The 11,315-nt window shown below is 42.4% G+C and overlaps 1 protein-coding gene across 1 annotated transcript; it reads left to right on the top strand.

The window, feature by feature from the left end:
• The first annotated feature begins 496 nt into the window (after window positions 1-496).
• Window positions 497-10,939, top strand: kifl (kinesin family-like). The gene is made up of 20 exons (XM_085368038.1): window positions 497-557; window positions 1,703-1,812; window positions 2,370-2,462; window positions 2,540-2,662; window positions 2,851-2,943; window positions 3,094-3,154; window positions 3,242-3,384; window positions 3,532-3,708; window positions 3,837-3,997; window positions 5,306-5,418; window positions 5,615-5,718; window positions 6,005-6,104; window positions 6,182-6,374; window positions 6,878-7,058; window positions 7,163-7,400; window positions 10,086-10,246; window positions 10,336-10,440; window positions 10,533-10,630; window positions 10,720-10,798; window positions 10,889-10,939. The coding sequence occupies exons 3-20, from the start codon at window positions 2,382-2,384 to the stop codon at window positions 10,937-10,939; spliced, it is 2,262 nt and encodes a 753-aa protein (XP_085224164.1). The 5' UTR covers window positions 497-557; window positions 1,703-1,812; window positions 2,370-2,381.
• Window positions 10,940-11,315: the final 376 nt, after the last annotated feature.

Below are 11,315 nucleotides of genomic sequence, written 5' to 3' on the forward strand. Positions count from 1 at the left end.
CCTCCACAGTCCCCTAACCTAAACCCAGTGGAGATGGTTTGGGATGAAATGGACCATAGAGTGAATATAAAACTTAGTTTTGGGTTATTTCACATGCTTTTATTTACTACATATTTCCATATGTGTTCATTCATAGTTTTGTACCTTCAGTGAGAAATGTAACGTAAAGAGTCATGAAAATAAAGTAAAACCATTAAATGAGAAGGTGTATCCAAAGAAAACTGTATATATAAATATATAAATTATATAAATATAATTAGATAGTTGGGTGAAAATTTACAATTTTCTTCACTTAAGCGACTTAAAAAAATAGGGAAACTGTTTATGTTTACACAGGGATTACAAAAAAAGCTTCCAATAGACAATATGTGCTTACAGAACCTGTGCCTTCTGCTTTTTCATATCTATTCAGTTTTGATTGCAACTCTCCAAAAACATGTGTTTAACTGTTCAAGCTGTTGCTTATCCCCAAACTCTTTGGATGAAGAGGTGGGCCGCGTTCAGGCGCTGGATCACTGCCAGCCGAAGGAAACACAATGGACAAGAGGTCAACCAAGGTGCTGTAAAAAAAAAGAAAAAGAAAAGAAAAGTTGCACTACCTACAATATCCTACAAAGGATATTGTATGAGAGGAAATGGGGGTTATAGTGTGTGTGTGTGTTTCCCCTGCAGTATGGGTGTTCAGTTTCTGCTTACACAGTAATTGCGTTGAAGTAAAAGTAAAAAATGCAACAATGTAAAACAGTCTGTGACAAATCACGAAAAAATTAAAAAAAAAATACGTAAAGTAGCAATAATAAAAGTGCTGGTGAAGGTGACCGTGTTTTATAGTGCACAACATTATTAAATTTCTAAAGCATCAGTGTTAAAGCAGCATCTCACTGTTGCATTTGGATGAGGAGTAGCTAGGTTTTATAAATCCCAAACTAAGGCCAGAAAACCTCAAAAGCTAAATCATATCTGATATGCTGAGACAGGAATAATAATAAAAAAAACAGCTAAGTACAAAAAAACAGAAATACATGCGAAAAATACAAAAAACACTTTCATTTTAAGGAATCAAAGGACAAAATGGTTGGGAACCACAGATTCAGAGCAAAAACATATATGTTAATTTAATAGTACTTTAAATTTGCAATTTAGTTTCTTTCTCTGCTGTGAGACGAGTGTGACAGTGGGTGTGGTGGAGTGTGGAAAAGTTACTTTTTATTATTGTTAGTTTTAATACAGGGAGGAGTATGAATTGTGAATCTTGCGACACACCCCTGCATTCATGTCCTAATTTGATTTGTAATTCATTCTCTAGGCAGACCTTAAATTGGCTATCTATAGAATATACATAAATGGACAAAGAGAGCACAAGTTAACATAGGAATACAAGCAGATTATTCATGGCTGCATTGTTGATCCCTTTTTAGAAACTGTTTCAGTGAAGTTTTATGTGCCACATGCTGATTGCCCAACATGAACTGGCAGACAGGTAGATCAATGCAGTCTATCTAGTTTGTGCGTTTGCTTTTACAAGCTTAGTCATCATTTTAACATGATTTCCAAGTATACATTGAGAACTTTACCTGTGTACAGATTTAAAATCATGCTCCTTGTGCATGGCACTAGAGAGATAGGTTTGCTACTAATTATCACTTTAACTAAGCCCCATTCTCTGTAATAAACAGTCATTTGCAGCGTACTCTTTCTGCAGGCTCATCAGAATCTCAGCTGCCAGGCAGGAGTGATGCAGATCAAGTTGGGCAGTCACCAGGTGGCAAGATCTACATCCCCTATGAGTCTGCTGAACTCTGCATTGCTCAGGTAAAACAATGAGGATCATCACAGGACAGTCGTGCAGACCAGTGGAGTTTTATTTAAAGTAGAACCAGTTTTACACTAGTGGAGGTATCACGGATTAATGTGTTACAGAGACAGCTCAGGTTGGATGATTCAGGGACAAAGTAAGAAAGGATATAATTAGTTTGTTTGAACTTGCAGATGGAAACAGATGACCTGCTTGGGCAACTCCAAAGTGAAATAGCAAAAAGAAGAAGAAAAACCAAAAATTAACATCCTAATCTCAATCAGCCTGTGATGCATGTTAGCATGGTCAAAAAAGACAAAGTAGCTTATTCTTCTTTCTCAGTGGATGATAAATATTTCTTCAGACCTTTTACTTAGTGCTTTGGCTGGTTGCGGGCATGCAAACACACAATGAAGACACTGTCAGACACTGTTGTTTTGCTCTCATTCACACTCACATGGCTGCCTTGATTGTGCCACTGTTGCCCTCGAAGGCATTTGATCAGGATCATGATACCAGGATGCATTTTTGTGTCTATCTGATATCTGTTAGTGACTGTGCGCTGTAAAAACAGATAGCCAAGGACATGGAAAGCATGAGTAAAAGGCATCTGGAAATGGTCCAGGAGCTGGAAGAGAACTTCCAGATGACAATGCAGGAGAACCAGGTGATGATGTGTGTGAGTGTCTGTGTGAGGGAGTCTACTAAAACAAAACAGTACTGACAACGGTCCTCTCTCATCAGGATTGTACCGTGCAGAAGATCAGATCTCACTATCAGAACAAGTTAAACACTCTGCGAAAAATCCTGGACATCTACCAGGAGAAGGTGGAGAAGAAGAAAGCCAACTGGGAGGCTAAAGTTGAGGTCGCAGTCCTTCTCCTATTTGCCGTACATGAACACCGCTATTGTTTTAATCTTGCTCATTTTACTGCAAATTTGTTGTGGTACATTTCTACTTTTAATTTTCCAGTTCATATTCCTTGTAATCCACATCTGAAATATTGAGTGGCTGGATGCATATTTACATGCATTCGTGTTCCTGTTTCCTGCAGACCCTGAAAGCTCAAAACGAGCTGTTGCTGAAGGAGCAGAGAGCTGAGAGGAAGAGGAGCATGGAAGAGGCCCTGCAGTGGCACAGAGAAAAGGTTGCATAGCAGTCTGGCAGACTTCATGGCCTCTTACATCAATCATTGATCTTCTGAATGAGAGCACACTCTTGTGGCTATATTTGAGAAGAACATTGAGTCTATTTTAACAATATAATCACATAGATTTTCTTCTTTTCTTTCAATTAGAGCAAAATGCTGGAACTGTTCTCCAACAGACTGGATGCCCTGCACAGTCAGCAGGCCTCCAGTGAGTTTATCTGCCATGATGTTAAAGTCTGTGAAACACCAAATGTTTGTGCCTAACAAATTATTCATACCATTTTGCCTTAAGCAGCATTGCAGGAGCTACAGATGGCCCGACAAGAAATAGGAAAAGTCCAAGAAATGTTGGTGGTCTCCACACAGGAGCAGCAGGAAACCACAGGGGAAGGTGAAAACCTGGAGATTGAAGGACTGTCAGCACAGCAACAAACAAGGGTGGGTTTGAATTTGTTGTTGTGACAGCTTGTTTCTCAAATAAAGGATAAAGCATGAAAAGTACAATAAGAAGAAAAGTTTAGAGTGTTGCTTTTTCTGTTTTGTTTTGATTTATGTTTGGTGGACTAACCCACTTTTTTAATGAAGGACTGCAGTGATTCTGATAAACCACTGGAGGGCGCTAAAGCTCGTCTAGAGGAACTAAAGGAGAGCCTGTACCAGAGGGAGAGGGAGATCACCGAACTGCTGGAGGCAGAGAGAAGCCCCATTCCTCCGGTGCCTCAGCCACCCTGCGGCGTTCTGCTTTCCCTCGTCATACACAAGGTGCTGCTCACACATTAGTTAATATTAAACTATGTGGAAAATCAACTGCCAGCAACAAAATCAAAGAAAAATCATCTCTTTTCCTCCCCGATTTATTTAGGCTGTTGCATCAATTTCTCTTTCTTTAGGCTCATGAAATCTGCAGTGCAGTGCCTGAAACCAGAGCCCTGTTAGACCAGATGATTGAGGACAATCGGGTTGCTCTGGCCTCAGCCAGAAACAAACTGGACCGACTCAAGAATGTTCAAGAAGAAAGCAATGACAGAGAGGATGCCACTGACAAAGAGGGGTTAGAAATTGAAAAAAACAAACAAACAAACAAAAAAAAAAAAAGAAAGAAAAGGGAAAAAATGATTTCTTAATGGTTGTAATAACTGCTTAATTTCAAAATATCAGGTTAACCTCCTGACTACCAGGAAAAAAAGTGTTGTCCAATCAATTTTTTTTAAATCCCCCAATGTTTGTAAGGCAATTAGAAGACTGAAATAATTTTTTGGGAAAAAAAAGTTAAAATATTTTTAGATATCACATGTCCACTGCAGAGGACATTGGAAGGCCAAACATGTAAAAATGAACTTTGATGGCAAATATTTGCTCCAACTCTTCACCAAGGAGAAGTTTGAACTCAAGGAACTGTAGTGGTTTCTTCCCCCAAAACTGCAAGTCATTGCTATACTGAAGCCACGAGTTGGTGATTGCCAGATCAAAAAGTAGAGAACTGCACATACTGTCAATTTCTGAGTGCGAGAGACCATCCTGTAGAAACTCAACATTCTGCAACAAGGTCCACGTCACCTATATTGGTAGTATAGCCTACTCAGCAATTGCCAGTGGCCTTGGCACATGGACAAACCTTTTGCTTTTCTTAGACCATCTGGTGCGTCTGTCCTGAGGTTGATTGCCATAGGCAGAGGATGCCATGACAACTGTCTTGTTGTCCAACCACTTAATGACAGCAAGTTCAGGTCTGAGTACCATCCCTGATGCTCCTCCATCTTTCTTCTTCAAGGGCTTATTCCCTATGAGCTTCTTCACCAGACAACTCAAGATCTGGGTTTCCCTCATCAAACTGCAATAAATTTCTTTCTGCTTCTAAAAAGGACTCCTTTTCTGGTCATTTAAAAAAACAGAACAAAATGGAGGAAATGACTACAAATGTCCACTACGGAGGCCATTTGTTAAACACTTCAATACTATACTAAAATGAAGTTAGAATTAAGCATACTATGTTTTAATGTGTTATTAAGAGACTTATTTAAAATATGTTAACAACATTTATAGCTAAAAATTGCTCAATAAGAAGTTTTATGCACTTACTTTTCTTCTTCCCATAAAATGTGCTTGCAGCGATGGCCGCCATGTTCCTTAATGAAAAAACTAAAGTTCCCAAAGCTCCACCCCTTCACATTTGGTATCATTGGAAAACCCTAAATGTCCTCTGTAGATACCAAAAGGAGGCAATTCTTTAGTATGCAGTGCATGGGTGATATTCAGGTTTAGAAAGGTGCTCTACAGAGGACAAATTTGCATTGCGGGTAGTCAGGAGGTTTAAGTTAAGTTACACACTTTACTTTAAAGGTTTTCTTATATTTTACAGGTCAGAGAAATACAACTCAAATCTGTCTCTATTGCAAGAAACAGTGAAGGAAATTGAGGTCTGTCAAATCGCTTTAGGCTGCATTAAAAATGGAGAGAGCCCTGTGATGAATGGTAAATACATCTTATATTTCCTGAATATGTTGGCTCCAGCCAGTAATAGTAAATGAATTCATATAGTCACATCACATACATTCTTCACTTCTTTTATATAACAAAAATGTACATCTCATTGTCATAATATATTAGTAACTAGTAGTAAGTAATTAGTCTTTTACATATCACTCTTTTATTTTCCATCTCCACTCAGACTGTGCAGTTTCAGAACTGGAGGATATCCTGGGTCAGGAGGCAAGCCAAACCACGGGTGGAGTTAAGAGTGCCGGTCAGCAGCTTCTATTGCTGCAGGATCAGGTTAGTTTTTTACCACATCAGGTCAGATCTGTCCACCCAAACACTACAGAAACCACAGACAGAGGCATTAATCTGTCCACAGTGAGCTTTTACAGATACATGCTACTCATTAGGTATCACTTATATTATAAATCAACAGTCCAACAGGGTACCAAAGCAGCCCCATTGTTATTCTAAACATTGATTATAGAATATTTTAGCACAAAGTGCTGTAAATACTTGATTTTATGTAAAGCATTCCTCACTATGATAACTCTTCCCTTATCATCATGTTTTTTTTTTCAAGCTGAAGCAAGAAAAAGAAGAGAAAAAGAAAATAATTGAGAACTACACTTCAGAAAGGACCCTGAGGAAAAAATATTACAATATGGTTGAAGATATGAAAGGTATGCATGTGTGTCTGTACTGCATGTAGCGCATTTTAGTTTCGACCTAAACTAAAAAGAAAAACATGTTTCTTCAGGTAAAATTAGAGTGTTTTGTCGGATTCGCCCTGCGAGCCGAGCCGAAGCTGCGCAGGGTGGCGCCATCGTTGTGGAAAAAATAGATGAATACTCTGTCACCGTAGAAACCCCTCGTGGACCAAGGGAGTTTCAGTTTGACAAGGTGTTCAGTGCTGAAGCCTCTCAGGAAGACTTGTTTCATGACACCAGCAGGTGAGGGGCCCGGCCCCGTTTATTCAATGTGACATAACAGACACAGGGAGTCCCAGATTTGTATCATAGCAACCTCTGTGAATCTAAAAAGTAGCTTCTACTATTTTAAGGTACCAGCTCAGGCTAACCAAAGCTACAGTTACCTAACATGTGCTGCATGGAGGCACTCAAGCTTGGGTTAAATTGGGATTTGTGATGAGTGGGAGCTCTTATGCGTTAGACAAAATAAAATTCCTTCATTGCCAGTACACAGACGACAGCTGATGCTGCATTTGCTCATGCTGCTGTGCCACCTCTGTAGACTGTTTCGCTCAGTTTGGGATTCTGCTGCTGTGTAATGTTATGGCTATTTAGTAGCATTGAAAGGGAGCAAATTATGTTCAAAAACAGATTTCAAGAGTTGATGGAAAAGTAGAAACAGTGAGGTAGCTCCTGAGGTAACTTGACATCAAGCCTTCCATATATTTTGATGCTTTCAGCTGAAGAAAATGTTTTTCCCACAGGCTGATCCAGTTAGCTATCGACGGTTACAACGTTTGTGTCTTTGCATATGGCCAGACGGGCTCAGGGAAGACCTTCACTATGGTTGGGGACAAGGAACAGAAGAATCCCGGGATCATCCCGAGAGCTTTCAATGCCATGTTTGATATCATGCGCGAGAACAGCTCTAAATTCAGTTTTAAGGTAGCAGACATTATTTCACCAGCATATAAACAAACCATGTTTGGGAGAGAAAAGACGTTGCTTCCCTTTGTTCCTCTCTTCCTGGTTACTGTGCTTCCTTTTAGGTTTCAGCCTATATGCTGGAGCTCTACAATGACAGGCTGCAGGACCTCTTTGCGAGCCAGGCTGGTGAGGCCCACGTACACACTCAATCCCATGGCCAGGCCAGGCGGGTGGAGATCAAGAGGAACAGAAAGGGAGTTGTGTTCGCCCAAGGAGCAGAGACAAAAGAGGCTTCCAGTGCCCAGGAGCTCTACGCTCTGTTCCAGCAGGCCTGCGCAAACCGACACATCTCTGCCACCAGTGAGCTCTTGATGCCGTGCAAAAGCCTCAAATAGGGTCCTGCTAATTGGTTTGGACTAATCGTGTTAGTTACAGTTATAGCAGTGGGGTGGCATTTAGGTACATCATTACAGATCTGGAAAGCAGCAGAGCAACAATATGCTGATGCTAAACCTTATATATATATATATATATATATATATTAAAAAAACACCCAGCGCGCCCCTGCGGGCGGTTTATCCTTCAAGCTCGGGTCCTCTACCAGAGGCCTGGGAGCTTGAGGGTCCTGCGCAGTATCTTAGCTGTTCCCAGGACTGCGCTCTTCTGGACAGAGATCTCCGATGTTATTCCCGGGATCTGCTGGAGCCACTCGCCTAGCTTGGGAGTCACCGCACCTAGTGCTCCGATTACCACGGGGACCACCGTTACCTTCACCCTCCACATCCTCTCGAGCTCTTCTCTGAGCCCTTGGTATTTCTCCAGCTTCTCGTGTTCCTTCTTCCTGATATTGCTGTCATTCGGAACCGCTACATCGATCACTACGGCCGTCTTCTTCTGTTTGTCTACCACCACTATGTCCGGTTGGTTAGCCACCACCATTTTGTCCGTCTGTATCTGGAAGTCCCACAGGATCTTAGCTCGGTCATTCTCCACCACCCTTGGGGGCATCTCCCATTTTGACCTCGGGACTTCTAGGTTATACTCGGCACAGATGTTCCTGTACACTATGCCGGCCACTTGGTTATGGCGTTCCATGTATGCCTTGCCTGCTAGCATCTTGCACCCTGCTGTTATGTGCTGGATTGTCTCTGGGGCATCTTTACACAGCCTGCACCTGGGGTCTTGCCTGGTGTGATAGACCCCAGCCTCTATGGATCTTGTACTCAGAGCTTGTTCTTGTGCTGCCATGATTAGTGCCTCTGTGCTGTCTTTCAGTCCAGCTTTGTCCAGCCACTGGTAGGATTTCTGGATATCAGCCACCTCCTCTATCTGCCGGTGGTACATACCGTGCAGGGGCCTGTCCTTCCATGATGGTTCCTCGTCTCCCTCCTCTTTCTTGGGTTTCTGCTGCCTGAGGTATTCACTGAGCACTCGGTCAGTTGGGGCCATCTTCCCAATGTATTCTTGGATGTTCCTTGTCTCATCCTGGACTGTGGTGCTGACACTCACCAGTCCCCGGCCCCCTTCCTTCCGCTTAGCGTACAGCCTCAGGGTGCTGGACTTGGGGTGAAACCCTCCATGCATGGTAAGGAGCTTTCTTGTCTTTATGTCAGTGGCTTCTATCTCCTCCTTTGGCCAGCCTATTACCCCAGCAGGGTACCTGATCACGGGCAGGGCGTACGTGTTGATGGCCCGGATCTTGTTCTTACCATTCAGCTGACTCCTCAGGACTTGCCTGACCCTCTGCAGGTACTTGGTGGTTGCAGCCTTTCTAGCAGCCTCTTCATGGTTCCCATTTGCCTGCGGGATCCCCAGGTACTTGTAACTGTCCTCTATGTCTGCAATGTTGCCTTCTGGTAGTTCAATCCCCTCAGTTCTGACTACCTTCCCTCTCTTTGTTACCATCCGACTACACTTCTCCAGTCCGAACGACATTCCAATGTCATTGCTGTATAGCCTGGTAGTGTGGATCAGTGAATCGATGTCTCGTTCACTCTTGGCATACAGCTTGATGTCATCCATGTACAGGAGGTGGCTGACAACTGCTCCGTTCCGTAGTCGGTATCCGTAGCCAGTCTTGTTAATGATCTCACTGAGGGGGTTCAGGCCTATGCAGAACAGCAGTGGGGACAGAGCATCTCCTTGGTAGATCCCGCACTTGATGGTAACTTGTGCTATGGGCTTGGAGTTGGCCTCTAGTGTTGTACGCCACATCCCCATTGAGTTCCTGATGAAGGCTCTTAGGGTCCCATTGATCTTGTACAATTCTAGGCATTCCAGTATCCAGCTGTGGGGCATTGAGTCATAGGCCTTCTTGTAATCAATCCAGGCAGTGCACAGGTTGGTCAGTCTGGTCTTGCAGTCTCGGCTGATTGTTCTGTCTACCAGTAGCTGGTGTTTTGCACCTCTGGTATTCTTGCCAATTCCTTTCTGTGTCCCGCTCATGTATTGACCCATGTGCCTGTTCATCTTAGCCGATATGATGCCTGACAGGAGCTTCCATGTAGTACTGAGGCAGGTTATTGGTCGGTAGTTGGAGGGGACCGGTCCCTTCTTGGGGTCCTTGGGGATCAGGACCGTCCGGCCTTCAGTTAGCCATTCCGGGTGTCTCTCGTTAACTAGCAGCTGGTTCATTTGTGCTGCCAGACGCTCGTGGAGTGCAGTCAGCTTCTTCAGCCAGTAGGCGTGAACCATGTCGGGCCCTGGTGCTGTCCAACTCTTCATACTGGAGACCCTTTCTTGGATATCTGCCACTGTGATGGTTACTGGACCCTGTTCAGGGAGGTCGCTGTGGTCTGCCCTCAGATCCACTAGCCACTGAGCATTGCCGTTATATATATATATATATATATATATATATATATATATATATATATATATATATATATATATATATATAGATAGATAGAGAGAGAGAGAGGGAGAGAGAGAGACTCTGAGGACTGATTATTAATCAGCATCTTCTGAAGTCGCACTTCTTAAAATACCAGAAATATATAAAAATCCATCTTTCTTTGTCCTGTTGTATTTTTGTCATTTTTTAAGAGATGAACGTGGAGAGTTCCCGCTCTCATCTTATTGTTGGCATCATGTTGGAGAGCAGGAATCTGACAAATGGGAGTGTAAGCAGTGGGAAGCTGAGCCTTGTAGACCTGGCAGGCAGTGAGCGAGCAGCCAAAACAGGTGCCAAGGACCACCAGCTGAAGGTCTGCTCCTATCTTGTTTCATGGGTCAGTGAGTGGTTGAAAGATTTGTCATGACTTCTTTAAATTCTTCCATGTTCTCCTCTGTGCAGGAGGCAAACTCCATTAACAAGTCTTTGAGTGCACTGGGTGATGTGATCTCAGCTTTATCTGCTGAACTGCCCCATGTGCCATACAGGAATAGCAAGCTAACACAGGTAATAAATTAAAAAGGCAGTATTCTAGTTTTTCAATTCTGAACTCCAACGTAGACAAGCAGTTCAACCAAAATGTGTTTCATCTCTCTCAGGTGATGCAAGACTCTTTGGGTGGAAATGCTAAAACTCTGATGATCGTCAACACCTCTCCTACAGAATACAATCTTGACGAGACGCTCACATCTCTTATGTAACAGAGAGAGAAAAAAACAGTGTTTTATTGTATTTTAGCACTAAAAAACTCAACAGAATAACACTTGAACTCTCTGAACTTTGCAGTTATGCAACAAGAGTGAAGGCCATAACCAACAACGCTCAGAGAAATGTGGAAAGCAAAGAGATTGCCCAGCTGAAAGAGGTGCATGCCACTTTCACAGTCAGCTATTCAAATATGTACATTTCTATTTAGAATTAAACCATAAAATAATGTGAATGTATTTTTTTCCAGGTGATCATGAAACTGAGATCTGGGCAGAGCGTGGAAGAGGAAGATGTTTGAACCGTTCTGCGTCGTAATAGTGAATAAAGTTATGAGTAAAGATTGTTAGAGATGTTCACATATTAATTTAGCCATAATTAGTTGGACAGACATCACAGTGCAGTTACTGACAGTTGCTGTGAGGATTGCGTGTGGTTTCTTAATGAATGTATAGAAACGGGCCCCCACAATAAAAGGCTCCATGTGTAAATGAAGATGTGAATAGAAATCAGTAGGTCATTCAGTTTGCACGTGTTTGTGTGTGGCCAGTGAGTTCAGTGGCTGTGAATAGACATGCAATAGCACGCAATGTTACACTGTTGTTGACAAGAGTTATACCGATGAGTTTGTAAAATTAAAGCTTTAGTTCAAAGGTCAGGGGAATTGTAGGAAATGT

Source organism: Diplotaxodon limnothrissa, linkage group LG12 (assembly GCF_057381915.1).
Source record: "Diplotaxodon limnothrissa isolate DT_005_m linkage group LG12, D_limnothrissa_male_GT1.1, whole genome shotgun sequence".
NCBI lineage: Eukaryota > Metazoa > Chordata > Actinopteri > Cichliformes > Cichlidae > Diplotaxodon > Diplotaxodon limnothrissa.

Coding starts and splice junctions, on each gene's coding strand:
- kifl (XM_085368038.1), top strand. CDS start 2,382: ATGGAAAGCATGAGTAAAAGGCATCTGGAAATGGTCCAGGAGCTGGAA. Junction 3,385..3,531: donor CAGCACAGCAACAAACAAGG/GTGGGTTTGAAT, acceptor TTTTTAATGAAG/GACTGCAGTGATTCTGATAA. Junction 6,375..6,877: donor TTGTTTCATGACACCAGCAG/GTGAGGGGCCCG, acceptor TTTTTCCCACAG/GCTGATCCAGTTAGCTATCG.